The sequence below is a fragment of the Sapajus apella genome, unplaced genomic scaffold (genome assembly GCF_009761245.1).
Source record: "Sapajus apella isolate SASKATOON/1434 unplaced genomic scaffold, GSC_monkey_1.0 scaffold16, whole genome shotgun sequence".
Classification (NCBI taxonomy): Eukaryota; Metazoa; Chordata; class Mammalia; order Primates; family Cebidae; genus Sapajus; species Sapajus apella.
The window spans coordinates 3678593-3694348 of NW_022436956.1; the positions used below are offsets into that span (position 1 = coordinate 3678593).

The window sequence follows — 15756 nt, forward strand, 5'->3', positions numbered from 1 at the left end:
CCTCTTTGTTAAAAGTGAGGGGAGGAAGATTGAAAGGACATCTGTGTATTCAAATTATAGAAAGAGAATTAAACTATTTCAATAACAAATTCTAGTACTTTTGCCTCTTTCGAAGATTTCTGAAAGGGTTTTCCTATAGATTTGTCTCTCGCATGTGTGAGACAGAGCATTTCCTCTGAGGCCTTAGACATAGTGTTGAAGTCGAGATTGTTTTTGTCTTTTTTCCTTTTCTGCTAGCCAAGCCCCCACTTCATTCTGTTGATCTCCTTTAATTGGACATAAGACTGCAAATGTTAAATATTTTTGCCGAATTGAGTTTTGTTTCCAGTCTGGATTTGTCGGCTGTTAAATAGAATGTTTTACGTTTCTCTCTCTCTCTCAAAGAAAATAACAAATACATGTGGGACAGAGCCATCAGTCAATTACATCAGTGGATTGTTGGCAACTCACAGGGAAAAAAAAAAGAGCATTTTCACTCTCCTCTTAGGGGAAAGCAATTATATTTAAGAGCAGTAGAAAGCTGAAACTAGTCTGGAACTTCAAAATACCTTTCTTGACTGACCAAGAAAAGGTGCAGTGACTACAATGACAAACCAGCCCCCAGCTCTTTTAGAAAGCTACTCTGCCTCATGCTAAAGAGAAAATCAGCGGTGTTTCAGCCTCGGCGAGCAGGCGGGAATAGAAAAATACATTGACAGTAGTTAGATAGACCTTCGAATTGAGTAACAAAAAATTCTTAAGGTACAAAATCTCAGTTTTCCCACAAACCTCCCTTCTGTCCAGAAATTTCCATGCCATTTACTGCCTGACCACGGCAGGAATGTCATTCTTCCTTGTTCTTGATTTTTCTTCTGGATTGTATTAATTCTGGCTCTCCAGAGCACTTTTCCCTGCTTTCTTTAGGACCTACTCACAACAATGTAACTGACACATAGCATTAGGGTGCAAAACCCCAAATCGTTTCTGACTTGAAACTTCACCCGGGAAAGACCTCTTAGCAAAAGCGATGGCCATTGTGTGCCAGGACAAACCCCTTTCAAAGAGCAAAGGCATCATCACCTCAAAAGCCACAGTCACCGCCCCGACCTTCCGTCCTGAGGGAAGGATTCTCCACTGAATCTCGAGGGAAGACCTCCCACCAGTCCGTGCAAAAGATGAAGAATTGAGTGTGCACCTACCTGTGCCCTTCCATTTCCACCTCTTCCCACCTTCCCCGTTTCTTTTTCCGCTCATTTTTTTTCCACTTTAAAAACATCCAACTTTGCCTTGGGGATGAGCAGAATGAAATGTCACTTACCTATAAAAAGAGACAGAAGAGAAAGCCATGCACCGCATTACACACAAGTTCTTTGAAATCAAGGCCAGCTTCCTACTTTGAAACTGTAACAATGAGTGAATATTATTTTTTCATCCTACCTTTCTATATTTAATGAAACTCAGGATTTTGCAAGTAGCCCATCCCCAGGGCCTGGCCTCTCTGCATTATTTTCCTTTTGTTTCTTTGCGGCTCCTGTCCCTCTTCACCACCCAAGCCCCACACCATCTGTACCTGCTTCATGGATGAAAGGTCAGGAAGGAATGAGGAGGGGTGCACAGACCCAGAGATCAAGACAAGCCCTCAGATGTGGGCAGCAAGGTTTTGAGGTAGGAGGAGCTGCTTTTCACCTCTTTTCTCACAGGCCGCAGAGATGGGACCCAGGGTCAGCGCCAGCTGGTGCCTCTCAGGAGGAGGGAGGAAGGTCAGCTCCCCACAGGGTGACTTTCCACTTGGTGGCTTCGGGACTCTTTCAAATGGCATGCTCTGAGTCTCCCTCCTCTCTCCCTCCCTTACCCTCCCCCCCCCCAGCCCTTCTGGTCGGGGTGTGAATGAATTCACCCAAGGTCTCTATCCCTACTTCATCCTGCAGCATCTGTCTTTCAGACCTGCTTCTACAGAAAGCCTCATTATTGCAGCACCCTGAGGCCAACAACCACCTGCATGGGTCATCGTGTTGAGTCCCCGGCCTCAGTGCAGGATGCAAACTGGTCCACCCATGTCCTAGGGGATCCTTTGAGAACCCTGAGATGCTGAGCTCCCACCTTGCCTGGCTCCTGGCCCCAGAGGCTCCCTGTCCTCAGGCAGCAAGCTCCTTGTGGCCGACTGATTCAGTCCTTTCAGCTGCAGGAAAGCCAGGCTTTGAGCATGCTACTTGCAAGAACAGCTCCTCGCCACACCACGCTATGCAGCGAAACCTTCACATGCTCACATATTGGAAAATCGATTTCAATGTCCTGCCAGTGTCTTCTTCTTACTATGCCTGAATAACTCAGTTCATTTTAGCCTCTTCTTAGAGATTTCAGTTTTCCGTGTTTCCTCCTCCAAGCTCCTCTGAGCCTTTCTGTGGAGGACAGCTTAGAGCTGAGCCCTGGAGAGAAAAGCATCCATGTGTCCCCTGTTAGACCAATTCTGTTGCTGTATCTCCCAAAGAGTTTTCCAATCAAGATGCTCTGCCAGAAATGGAATTACAGTCAAATATTGTTGGGAAATGCTGCGTCCCAACCACATTAGGTATATTAAAAACTTGGAGAGGGTTCAAGGTAAAGATCTATGCAGGCCGGGTGCAGTGGCTCACGCCTGTGAGCTTAGGAAGCTTAGGAAGCAGAGGCGGGTGGATCATGAGGTCAAGAGATCGAGACCATCCTGGCCAACATGATGAAACCCCATCTCTACTAAAAATACAAAAATTAGCCGGGCATGGTGGCACATGCCTGTAGTCCCAGCTACTTGGGAGGCTGAGGCAGGAGAATTGCTTAAACCCAGGAGGTGGAGGTTACAATGAGCCGAGATTGCGCCACTGCACTCCAGCCTGGTGCCTGGCGACAGAGCAAGACTGTCTCAAAAAAAAAAAAAAAAAAGATCTATGCTTAGACTTTTCCTAAGAGTATTTGACTCAGAAATGTTTCTTGCTATACATAAACTAAAACATCATACTTCAGAGGGATGACTGCTTTTTTTCTTGTTATGGATGTTAAACTAAATATAATTGATCTGGCATTATGACAAGCAGTGGCCAGAGGACCCTGAAGTCGATGCCCCGTCTGGGCGGAGGGCCCAACATACCAAGTCTGGCTCCACTCCCTCACCCAGTGTGATGGACAGCTATCCCCTTCCTCCCCGTAGTTCTCTCACCTGTGAGATGTGAGGACCCCAAAGCATCCTGCATACCCCACTAGGATGTGGTGGGCTGCAACCATCCTTTAAATGTACTTTGCAAACTGTAAAGGGCAAAACGCTTTAAGGTCTGGTGGTGTCAGGACCTCTGTTCTTGAGGCCACACTCACCGGAGAAGAGACTGCTTGGCCTCAGCTGCCCTGGGAGCTGGTGAAAAATGCGTGGCTTTGACTGTGGTCAGCCAATGAGAAATCAGAGGCAACAGTTTCATGAATACTTCCTCTGCTCTGTACCCCAAGGGAGGGGACTGATCCCAGAGGTCTTTTCCATCTTTAATATCTGTTCTTACAAGTCTTCCTCTATTGCACAGGGATGCAGGGATGCTCTCTCTGACTTCTGAGTACTTACACCTTTTTTTCTAATTGAGATGAATTCTCACTCTGTCACCCCAGGCTGGAGTTCAGCGGCACAATCTCAACTCACTGCCCACCTCTGCCGCCCTGGTTCAAGCGATTCTCCTACCTCAGCCTCCTGAGTAGCTGGAATTACAGGTGTCTATCACCACATCCGGCTAATTTTTTCTATTTTTAGTAGAGACAGGGTTTTGCCATGTTGGCCATGCTGTTCTCGAACTCCTAACCTCATGCGATCCATCCACCTCAGCCTCCCAAAGTGCTGGGCTTACAGGTGTGAGCCACTGCGCCCAGCTGCTTACACCTTTTAAAGCTTGTGATCCTGCTGTCTCTGCTCTGCGGCTTTGCATATGGGCAAGTTTCTCAGCAGACCAGGAACCTCTAAGTATTGGGAGGAAAGAGACCATGCTCGTATGCCTCCTCTATTACTCTCGAATAAGAGAGAACACAAGGACAAACGGGCATCAATAAAATGAGGCGTCCATGTAGGTGCATGGATATAAGAGATCACCACGTGGGTGTGGAATGTCAACGGTGGGGGAGGCTGTGGGTGGAGGGAAAAGGGGTCTGTGGGAGTGCTCTGTATTTTCCCCTTATTTTACTAGAACCTAAAACTGCTCCAAAAATAAAGTTTATGAATCAAAAAAAAATTATAGGCCCTTAAGTTCTTATTCATTCAAGAGATCTTCTCAAGCACATTCTATGTGTAAGTCCCAGAATAATTTCTTATTGAATAGGAGAATTCTGAGAGATGACGGTATGTTCTGCATACAGAGGATGGAACGGAAGAAATGGGACTGAGATCCCAGCCCTGGGGGAGCTTGAAAATGTAATGGAAAGAGAGGAATATGTCTATAAGTAGTTAGGGAAATAGAAAACCATGTTGTCCCAAGATTATCTCCCACCCCTTCATCTTCGCAAAGCTTATCTGCAATTTAAACCCAGATTAAGCATCACCTGGCCCCTTAGGTCTTCCCAGAGCTCATCTCAGAATGTTTCACTCATGTCTCACTCTCCCCCTCATACTCAACAGCTTTGCTGCCAGCCTTGCCCTGTGATTCTCTTCTGTTTTGCCATGTGTTCGAGTCTGCTCTTTCTACATTTTGACTTTGCAACCCTTCACAACACCTAGCCTGGGGCTTGCCGCAAAATGAGTTATAAGAAAGCTTGAGGTTTCCAGACCTTTGTGAATGTGGAATTTGCAGGTAAGAGATGGTGGCTCTATACACGCTACTGCGACATGCTGAGATAGTGCTGGGACTACATAGATAAGAGATACGATGCCCACCTCCCTATGTCCTGGCAAGGCACACGGATGAGAAGGTGCTGAGCTGTACTATAGCATCCTATTGACAAGACCTAGAGATAGGCATGGGGTACTCTGAGGGGATGGAGGTTAAGTGTCTTCTATTTTGGTGCTAAGAACAACACAAAGAAAAAAACCTGGGATTGGTGGAGACCATCAACAAAAGCTTCCAAGAAGAGGCTGGCCTTTTGCGAGCAGGTGCCTGCTGATATGCGGCATTAAAAACACGAGTCCGGGCCGGGCGCGGTGGCTCACGCCTGTAATCCCAGCACTTTGGGAGGCTGAGGCGGGTGGATCACGAGGTCAGGAGATCGAGACCATCCTGGTCAACAAGGTGAAACCCCCTCTCTACTAAAAATAAACAATTAGCTGGGCATGGTGGTGTGTGCCTGTAGTCCCAGCTACTCAGGAGGCTGAGGCAGGAGAATTGCCTGAACCCAGGAGGCGGAGGTGGCGGTGAGCCAAGATCACGCCTTTGCACTCCAGCCTGGGTGACAAGACAGAAACTCTGTCTCAAAAAACAAACAAACAAAAAACCCCAAAAAACACTGGTCCACACTTGGCCCTCCATTCCTCTATGCCAGGGAAAGCTTGCCTTATTTTTCTCCCTTCTTGCACTGTAGAGTTCTTCTGCAATGGAATTCCCCGCTGACCTTTCCCGAATCTAAGGCTGGCCTCAGATGCTTGCCACTTCAAAGGGCTCAGAACCCTAATTCTCAGACTGGGCCAGTGCCAGCTTGACGCCGGGCCTCCACTCAAGGCTCCCCTCGCCTGACCCATCTCGATGAATTTTTTTTTTTTGGCTGGTCTTTATAGGGCCACTGTAAACCCACAAGTGGAAACAGCTCAACTGCTCAATGTCGGTTTCATTTGAAGAGTTTGTCCTTCTCCAGGCCCGCCTTCTCCCGCTAACAGTGAGTGCGGAAAAGCACTCGGTTACCCCTCAGTTCCAGAACCAGGGACGCTCCTCAGCCTCCAAGAGCTGAGCAACAGTGCTGGGCCACCATGGCGGCGCACGGAGCACAGAGGACTTGGCCAAACTAGAAAAGGACAGATTCCAGGTTTCCAGTGCTTTCTGCAGAAGTGGGTCATCTTCCTGGAAAGTGTTTACAGTGACAGTTACATACCTACTCCAAACTTGGACCTAGACTAGCTGTGTCTCAAACACCCTCTCTGAAGACTTTTGGGGCTTCAGGAAAAGAAAAACAGGGTGAAAAACCAGGAGTCAGCACGTAGGTGCAGAATGAGGTAGTGCCCCTTCCTCCTCCCCCTGGGCTCTCATGCCCCCCCCTCCTCCTTTGTCTAAACCAGAACCAGAAAACCCATCAGCAGGAGCTCTGCCCGATGTGACCCGTAGCAGTATCTTTCAGACGCAGGCTATAGGTAGCCAAGCCTCCAACTCCTTCTCCTTAGCCTCTTTCAAGGATTTATGTCAAGTCCCAAGGCTAGCCCCGCCGCTGGGAGGATGGCTCCTCAATGCCTGCAATTATTCACTGGATGCAGCCGTGACTCCTCACAGCGCATGCTGCATCACAGGAAGGAAAAGAAGGGAAGAGTTGCTTCTGTGTCTTTTTAGGTGGAGAAATGAAGTGGGGTCATCTAGAGGTGCAGTATTTTTAGGCAAATCTTTTTAAAAGACAGTGTGGGTGGATTTAAAATCTTCTTTCCAGTCAGCCCCCAGCTGGGACGGTGGTGGTATGGAGAGGAATCTCTTAGATTTTTTTCTCTGTGGTCTTTTCTTTCCTTGCATAAAACATTGCTGGAATGCAAAGCCTTCTCCCTTTGCCAACCACGTCACCTCTACACCCTGGAGTGTGAGGTCTGTCACTGTCGCTTCGCTGGTGGGGATACTGAGGCCCAGGAAAATGTCAGACAAGAGTCTCAAATGAAGGAGAAGCAGGGAGAACCGACCACGGGTCTAGGCTGTCCCTCATCTGCCCTTCCATTCCTTCCCAGGCTGAGGGCCTCCCAGGACCTAGGCCACAGGTTCAATGGTGGGATGGAGCAGATGCCCAGATGGATGATGGATTTCGTCCCAGCATTTCAGGAAGGCACTGTTTCTATGCTGCTCTGAGTCTTCCAGTGAAGACTGGAATTCCTCTGAGCAGCACTTTTCCTTTTCCTTCATTGCCTCACACAGTGCTTGGCTGGGTAGGAAATTTTTCTTTTCATTCCAGTGAGCATATTTATTAATTTCCATATTCAGACAGAACAATGTGCTAAACATCTAGGGAATCTCAACTGTCCTCCCAGCCAGCCCACCCCCCTTTCTCCACCATTTCTGAGTGGGGAATGGACCCAGCAGGGGCTGTGGTCGCAGCCCACCAGCAGGCCAAGCCCACAGCCTCCCATCTGTGTCTTTCACAGCGAAGCAGCCGAGAGCAGCCTCCTGCGCAGAACCAAGCCAGAGACTTCCTTGTGTTTCTGGGAGCCCTGGAGGCTGTTGCTGACCTTGCCTTGTTTCAGGTTTCCTGTTTTTCTGTGAGGTGTCTCCAAAAAGGAAGGAGGAAGATAGCAGATTAGGGGCTACTAATTATCATCTTCTCCTGGATAATGGAGCAAGTGCCTGGAAATTGCCAATAATTCCAGCAAACACAAAGGATAGCTCGGGTGTGGGGTAAGGATGGGAGTCCCACTTTTCTTAACAGCCGAGCTGTCAGATACTAAACCAGTAGTTCTTAACTTCAGCTGTTCACAAGAGTGACTTCAGAAGACTTGAAAACCCCCCATACCTAAGTCATATCCCAAGCCAATCACATCAGAATCCTTGAGAGTGGGACCCTGCACTCCTGTTTCTAAAAACTCTCTAAGTGATTCCAACATGCAGCTTAACATGAGATGCAGTGCGCTAGAGCATGCCTGAAGACCAGCAGGGACCTAGGGAAACACAGGTGCAAGCCCCAGGCCCAGCGTTTCCAACTGAGTGCATTTGCATGTGGCCTGGGGTTTTTCATTTCTGAGTAGCTGGATGGATTAGTCCATTTTGCATTGCTATAAAGGAATACGTGAGACTGGGTAATTTATAAAGAAAAGAGGTTTCTTTGGGTCACAGTTCCGCAGGCTATATAAAAGCACTGTTGCAATGCCAGCTTCTGGTGAGGCCTCAGGGAGCTTCCACTCATGGTGAAAGGCAAGGGGAGTGGTTGTGACACATGGTGAGAGAGGGAACAAGAGCAGGTGTGGGAAGTGCCAGGCTCTTTCTAACAATCAGATCTCATGTGAGCTAACAGAGGCAGAACTCACTCATTACTGCCAGGACCCATCAATGCATTCATGAGGGATCTGTCCCCATGACGCAAACACCTGACACCCAGGCCTCACTTCAACCTTGGGGGTCACATTCCGGCATGAGATTTGGAGGGGACAAACACCCAACGATATGACTGGGTGATGCCACTGCTATTGGCAGAGGCCAGACTCTGAGAAGCTCTGCATTAGACAGACCCTGAGACTCTTGAAAAAAACCCTGTCGGGACTGGGGGGTTCCTTCTCACTATAACTAGTTCCTGTGGCTGTGAGGTGCCCTCACTCCTCCCAGGCTTACCTGGGACATAGAGAAGGACATCAGCCATACCTTTGGCGGTGGGAGCTGATGGGTCACCTGGCTTTTTCTGACATTCTAGGAAAGGAAGCCTTAGGTGAAACAGGCTTCAACCACTAAAAGAAAAGGCAGAGGACATCCCTTCTTCCTGCCTCTCCTGTTGCCAGAGGATTCTGACTTTGTACCCTTAAGAATGAATCCCACGATCCCACCAAGCCTCCTTCCAAGGACAGGAACAAGGTTGTGTTTTCCCACCATCACCAAGTACAGTCCTGAGCACACAAGAGCTGTCCATCTGTTGAATTAATCAATGAATGAACTCTCCATCTGACAGGCAGGGAAGCCAAAAGGCAGTCACATCATTTCTGATGGAGAGGAAGGTATTGTCGAGCTTAATCAACAAATATTTAACAAACACCCTCAATGCACAGCTGTCCGCCTTTCTGATAAGGCTGGAGGCTGTAACAACTTGAGACAGGAATTTTACTTGCATGAATTATATAATTTCCAGCCCCCTTTCACCAAACTATTACCACCAATGCATCCTGGTCATTCTGAAAGCCACTCCTCCAAAGGACAGCCTAGTAAAGAGGCCGAGGGTGGAGCCCTCTGAGGGGGTGCTTTGGTGTGGTCCCCATCTGCGTTCTCACACTGGAAGCTCCCCCAGGACCCTACACACAGGGGTGCCCCACACTCTCAGCCCTGGGCACTTGGGTAGGAGCAGCAAGCGGGCTTCTCCTTTTCATCCTGCTAAACATTCCACACTTTGCACAGACGAGGATTGTGCAAAGCTGATGTGGGGCTGCCTGCTGAAGGCATGACCTTGGTTTTGCTTCTTTTTCAGGATTGGGCTGTTCAGGGCAGGCACATGCTCAAAGCACGGAGGCAGTTTCTCTGTGCCCTCCACTCAGCCATGGCGGCAGGGGAGAGGCAGAGCCAGGGGGCTGCATTTTCTCTTTCCCTCTGAGCTTGTTCATATAGTAAAACACAGAGGCCCCACTGTGACTGTTGATCACGTCCAAAGCAAAGGCAGGTTTTGAAATTCATCAGAGATTTCTTCTGCAGCTGCAGCCAGTGAGACCTGAGCCTGCCCCTCCCCCAGGGCCCTCTGGCTGATGTGTCCTCCTGTGGAAGCAAGGAGGTTGTCTTTCCAATGGGCCACCATCTGTTTCTGAAGGCTACGAGAGACAGCAGGTGGGGGGAGACAGGCAAGACTGAGAGAACAAAGGAAGAAAAAAGCTATCTTCAGAAAAAGATCCCTAAGAAGGGAAGACTCTGAAAGAGGGAGCGAGGAAGGTCTTGTCTTTCCCGTCTTCTCCTTTCTGGAGCTGATTCTGTGGTCCACACTGGGCACACCTATGGGAACTTGGTGAAGGAGGCCTGCTTCATCCAGTCCCTGGGAGAAACTGCAGCTGCTTGTTGAGTAGTGCGGTGGTAGTAATCACGCTACAGCCTGTGATCTGTGGGTTTTATGGAGATGTTTAGGAGATTGGTAATCAGGTTGCTCCAGAAACAGCCTGGCAGGGCGGTAAAGGATGAAGGCAATTGCGCAGGTTGCATTCCAAGTGGCTTTCTGAAGGTGGAGGGGTGACTGCCCTCACGGCCACCTGTGCCAGGGCACACTTCCTGATCAGAGGGTCTGGAGTGCCTTGACTTGCTCAGATTCCTGCCCCGCTGCAGGAGGGAGCAATCCCACTGTGTCTATTCTCACTGGTTTGCTTGTTTTTCACTGAGAAAGTAGGTCTGAGTCCCGCTGCCCCACAGGCAGGGGAGGGCATGCTAGACCAGTCACGCCCCAGATGCTAACAAATCCTCCCCACTCCAGAACCCGCTCTGCCTCTGTCCACAGGTAGGGTGGGCTAGCTGTCATCTTGCCCCAACTTGGGCTGCTAGTGTTTGACAACAGTGCTGAGCAGCAATCTTCCAAAAACATCAACTGTGGGAGTGAGTTGAGCATGTCAGGAGGTGAGCCTGGGCCCCTGTAGCCTCTTGTTCCTCTGTCAGCTGCGCATGACCTTGGGTCTGGGCCACAGGCCAAGGGAACCAGGCCTGGGCCACCATCTTGCTTTGTTCTGGCTTGTGGCCACTGGAAATCTGAGTACACCGATTTTCACAGTAAGTATATCCGGTTGCCAAGGAAGCCTCATCAGGAACTGTGGGTGTTATCTCAAGCCCTTTCTTGTAGGAAAAAATCACCATGATCATGTCGCAATTCGTGTGCTGCTCAGTGTGCAAAGTCCTTTATATCCATTCTTAGGATATTTGAGCCTCACAGAAGCCTTATCAGGTCAATCTTCTTTTATACTCCCATTTTACAGAAGAGGACCTGGATATTGGAAAGGCTGCCATTTTCTTAAGTTCACAGTTGTTAATTCTTAAGCCTAGAACTCGAGTGACACGCCCCCAATCCTGTGTCTGAATTCTAAGCATTCTGATGGGAGAATGTCTGCCACCAGAACAAAGGGCAGTTCTGCTGGGGGCCACCTCAGGCCATGTGGGCCTTTATCTGACTGCTCCCTGACCTCAGAACAGCATAGCTGATGTGCTGACCTAAGCCTCCTCTTCCGAGCAGAATCCGTTTTGCTTTTTGTGATCTTTTGATCCCCAGCCTAGGAAGCAAAGATTTAAATGTACTAGACCTGAGCTGAAAGTCTGTCCAAGAATCTTACCAATGCTGGTGAATGAGCTTTATTCCACAGCGTCTGCCAGGGAATTTCGCTAAAAGTTTACTATGGGAGATGTGTAGTTGGTTTGAATGCAGATAACAATGAGTAGTTAATTCTCAATAAATGTTTTTCATAACTGGTTGGTATTTATTCAACTTGTTTTTCAACTAGCTATACACAACTAGAATTTATGTGGTGGTTACTGTGTGTTAAATGAAAATCAAATGATTATTAAAAACATTTATTGAGGATTAATTCTGCAATAACCACTTACACAGTATCTGTCAAAGTAAATCCTCAACAAATGCATATTTGAGGAGCTTCATTTAAATTGTTTTTACAAAGCAAACTTAAAAAAATACTTTTTAGAAGAGTTGGTAGTTGCAAAAGTCAGGATCTAGGGTTTGTTGTTCACTCAGCTAAAAATGACAGCCTTCTTGGTGTTTCCTGTCTACACATTTGTAAACCACATGCACCAAGAACAATGAACTGAGCAAAACACTAGAAATCTTGGAGAGTAGATTAAATTCATGTGTAACTTATTGATGATTGATAGTATCTGAATGCCTGGAAAATACAGGGAGTTTCCACTGGAGTCATCCGGTCTCCAAGCAATAATTCATTTACCAACCCCTAAAGAAGAAGGAGGCCAAGAAGTTTCTCGATATATTTTCTTGAAATTATATAACAGAATTTCCCAGTATTTTTTAAATTAGGTATTCTTTTTCTCATTTCCTCTAGTGAGACCATAGCAGTAATGGAAAATAATAAATTACTCTTCTTATATCCCCCAACAGAACCCTTCTTACATAGATGATGATGATGATGATGATGATGATGGCTGTTTATTGAGGACTTTCTGTGAGCCAGGCACATAATCTCATTTTGTCTTCATAAACATCTTACCAGCTGTCATGTTATTTTTACAGTTTTTCACAGTAAAATAGTCTTTACTGAGAAACCAAGGAAGTCTAGATCGGAAAGTCAGACTGAACTTAAGACTCATCGGGCAAAGAGTGATGATTCATGTTGGAATGGAGGTCCGGGAGAGACGAGGAGAGGAAGGCAGACCAGCATCATCCAATGAGGACAGCAATGCGGGAGAAGCTACGGTCCCTGGCCACAGCGAACCAACGTGACTCGAAGGCCACACCTCTTGACTAGTACACCTGTGAGGACGTGTCCCCCAAATTTAGGAGGGCATTGTTCTTAGAATCACTGGGGAATCCAGAGATTTCATCTTCAGGAAAGAACATTCGCTTCTACCATTGCATACCTGAAAACATGGTATCTGATCTGCCCACCTAGGTCTCCCAAAGTGCTGGGATTACAGGTGCGAGCCGCTGCACCTGGCCAGCTGGTGTCTTAGTGAAATGGTATCTGGGACTGCCTCACAGGCCTGCTATACCATGAATAGTCTGTGTGGTGTTAGACAGCATTCCACCTCCCTGGTCCCTTGTTCCCTCCTCCAGAAACCCGAGGCAGTGAGACGAGTGATGCCTAAGCTTCCTTCCTCTGTAACTGTCTGCGGTGCGCTTCATCAGGAAAGAAGCGTGCTGCTCAAAGTCTAGAGCCACAGCTCTGGCACCACTGCGACCTGTGGGCAGGTCACTAGAACTGAACAGATCATAAGAGGGGAGGGGCTCAGTCTGGGAAATGCTAACTTTGCAAAACAAGCCTATTTAACAATGACTAGCATACAAAACGTGTTCACCCCAAATGTTAAGAAAAAGGAAAGCACAGAATTATTGGTTATTCATGGACTATCATCCACTTTCCTTTCACCTATCTGGTCACCATGTGTATTGGCTTAGAACCTAGAAAGGCTTAAACTACATGTATCCCCACCCCCCAACTCATACACGCACACACACAGAGTTTCTTATCTACAGTGCTTCTACTGAATGAGGTGATTAACTCCTTGACCTTATGAAACGTTAGCGTGACCTCAGAGAATAGATAGAATCTTGTTATCTTGTAATGAGTTTTATGGCTTATTTCAGTACATCTCAGCCATGTTTCTCTGGTGATTAAGGCAATTATCAGCCCATGCATTTTAGGATTATGAATGATGGAGCTCTCTCCAGGTAATGGAAAAGCCTTGGGAACATTCAGACCACTTTTTATCCCATTCAATACTTATTCCCACTCTCCCTCCCCAACATGCATAAACAGACACTGCATTCTGTTTCTGGACACTCCATGATGCCCTTTCTATCCTTTCCTTGGATATGATTATCAAAACCATGATTTTAATTGATGTAAGTAAATCCCCTCCTTATCATTAAGCGGTGCCATGCACAGTGTTTTAATGACTATCATTATTGCTTAGGATTTGGGGAAAGGTATCACCTGATCTGAACTTGCCATTTTCCACTACAGTGTTTTATGGCTTCAGTGGCGGTGATTATCTGAACATGGTTATTCAAGTGACCAGCCTTTCCCCGTGCACCTGCCATAGTGCTCTATGAGAAGAACAACACGGGTACAACATCAGGGGACCTTAGGGGGCATGCTTTGCTCTTTGTCAAGTCCTTACTTTACCTTGAATTCATCTAACCCAGGGTGGTTTTTATTCCTCTGTGTCTTCTTTCTGGATGTGCCACAAAAAGTATTTCCTAAATATTCCTTAAAAAGGCCTCCCAGAGAAATGGGCAGTATATATTAGATTCTATATCTTCACACCACCTAATAAGTACAGTGAGGGGATAAGAGTGTGATGATAGTTTACATCCAACCATCCACACGCTGTTACTGCCTCTCTTTTCATAGTATGAATAATGAAGACATGTTGGTATTACAAAGAGGCGGGGTTTGTAAGAATTGTAAGAACGAATGTTACCAAAAGAAACTAGGTCTGAAGGTGAACTTGTCACAGGATGCGATATATCCCTAAAGGAAATTACCTGAAGTAAGAATTAAAATAATCATTTCTAAAGCGCAATGAAATACCATCTCATGCCAATCAGAATGGCTCTTGTTAAAATTCAAAAAAATAACAAGTGCTGGTGAGGTTGCGGAGAAAATGGGACACTTATACACTGTTGGTGGGAGTGTAAATTGTTCAAACGTTGTGAAAAACAGTGTGGTGATTCCTCAAAGAGCTGAAAGCAAAACTACCATTTGACCCAGCAATCCCATTACTGGGTATATACCCAGAAGAATATAAATCAATCTGTCATAAAGACACATTCACATGCATGTTCATTGCAGCACCACTCACAATAGCATGTAATCATGGAATCAATGGTAGACTGGATAAAGAAAATGTGGTACATATACACAATAGAATACTACGCAGCCATGAAAAAGAACGAAATCACATCTTTGGGGCAACATGGATGGAGCTGGAGGCCATCATCCTTAGCAAACTAATGCAGGAACAGACAACCAAGTACCACATGTTCTCACGTATAAGTGGGAGCTAAGTGATGAGAACACATGGACACAAAGAAGGGAACCAGACACTGGGGCATGAGAGAAGAAAGAGGAGCAGAAGAAAAAAACTAACGGGTACTAGGCTTAGTCACCTAGGTGACAAAATAATCTGTACAACAAACCCCAATGACACGTTTACCTATATAACAAACTTGCATCCTGCACACGTACCCCTTGACCTAAAATAAAAGTTAACCAAAAAATCATCCTTTCTAGATAGTTAAATAAAACGTAGCTATAAAGTACACATAAACTTTTTCTTCTGTCTTGGATCCCTGAAAAATCTTGGGGCAGTAATATTTTGACCCAGCATGGGGTAGTAAAAAAATCACATATGAATTTGTAGCCCAGTTCCATCATTTACAAATTATATGACTTCAGAAAAATTGTTTAACTCTGCTAAGGCTTAATTCTCTCGTTTATTAAATGGGCATGATTTATAGAATTCAGAACTTTGGCAAGAATCAAATGATGTCAAGTATAAAAAGAACCTGGCAGGCTGTGCACACAACCTGACACACAAGCTGACATTGTGAGTCAGATTGAGAACCCCCAAGTTTTTCTCACCACTTGTCCGTCTTCAGGATACCCTTCCTTGTTAAGAGGCTCCCCAGATGACCTCCTTCCATGATATTTTCCAGAGTAGCCCACAGACACTGAGTGTGGGGCTACCCATTGTGAAGCCATCCTTGAAGGTTAAAGATGCAGTGTTCCATGCCCAGCACTCTTTAATCACCTCTTGATGTCCGTCTGTGCAGTTACAAAAATCCTTGATGGTGTGACTTTCAAGTCCGAAGTAAGCCCTGAATTTCTTTCTTTGCTCAGGGCTCATATTTTCCCTGCATCAAATGTTTCTGAGTCTCCAGGACTTGCCTTGCTATTTCTGGACCCCTCTCCACGATCCACTTGACCTTTAGTTATGGAAAGTTGGTGGGGGATATAATCCCACTGATAAAACGTGTGGGATTTAAGACGAGTTAAGCCCGAGTTATCAGGTGGCACTGCTAGGGTGCGAAGAGTAAACTTTTCACGCACAGCCGAAGGCCTGGGAGCCCTGCAAGGCAGTGCATTATTTTAATCTCCTCTTTTGCGTGTGCTGGCCCCATTTAATTCTGGACCTAGAGCTTTACATGCTCTTTAGCAAGCACTTTATAGTGTGAATGTGGCCCAGAAATAGTGAGCATGCCCTTGTATGTCTTCTATAATATAAAAATCAATACTGAAAACCAAGGAATATGTCT

At 46.5% G+C, this 15756-nt stretch overlaps 1 protein-coding gene across 9 annotated transcripts in view; it reads right to left on the bottom strand.

Annotated features, from left to right (window-relative positions):
* Window positions 1-15756, bottom strand: part of LOC116555929 (neurotrimin) — a 968350-nt gene that overhangs the window by 688805 nt on the left and 263789 nt on the right. For 4 of the 9 annotated variants that reach the window (XM_032284832.1, XM_032284830.1, XM_032284825.1 and 1 more), the window contains exon 2: window positions 1179-1297. The exons of the other annotated variants lie outside the window; for them this stretch is intronic. In XM_032284832.1, the coding sequence (XP_032140723.1) occupies window positions 1179-1233 (55 nt within the window). In that variant the 5' untranslated portion in view covers window positions 1234-1297. The remainder of the gene's footprint in view (window positions 1-1178; window positions 1298-15756) is intronic. 9 annotated transcript variants of the gene reach the window in all.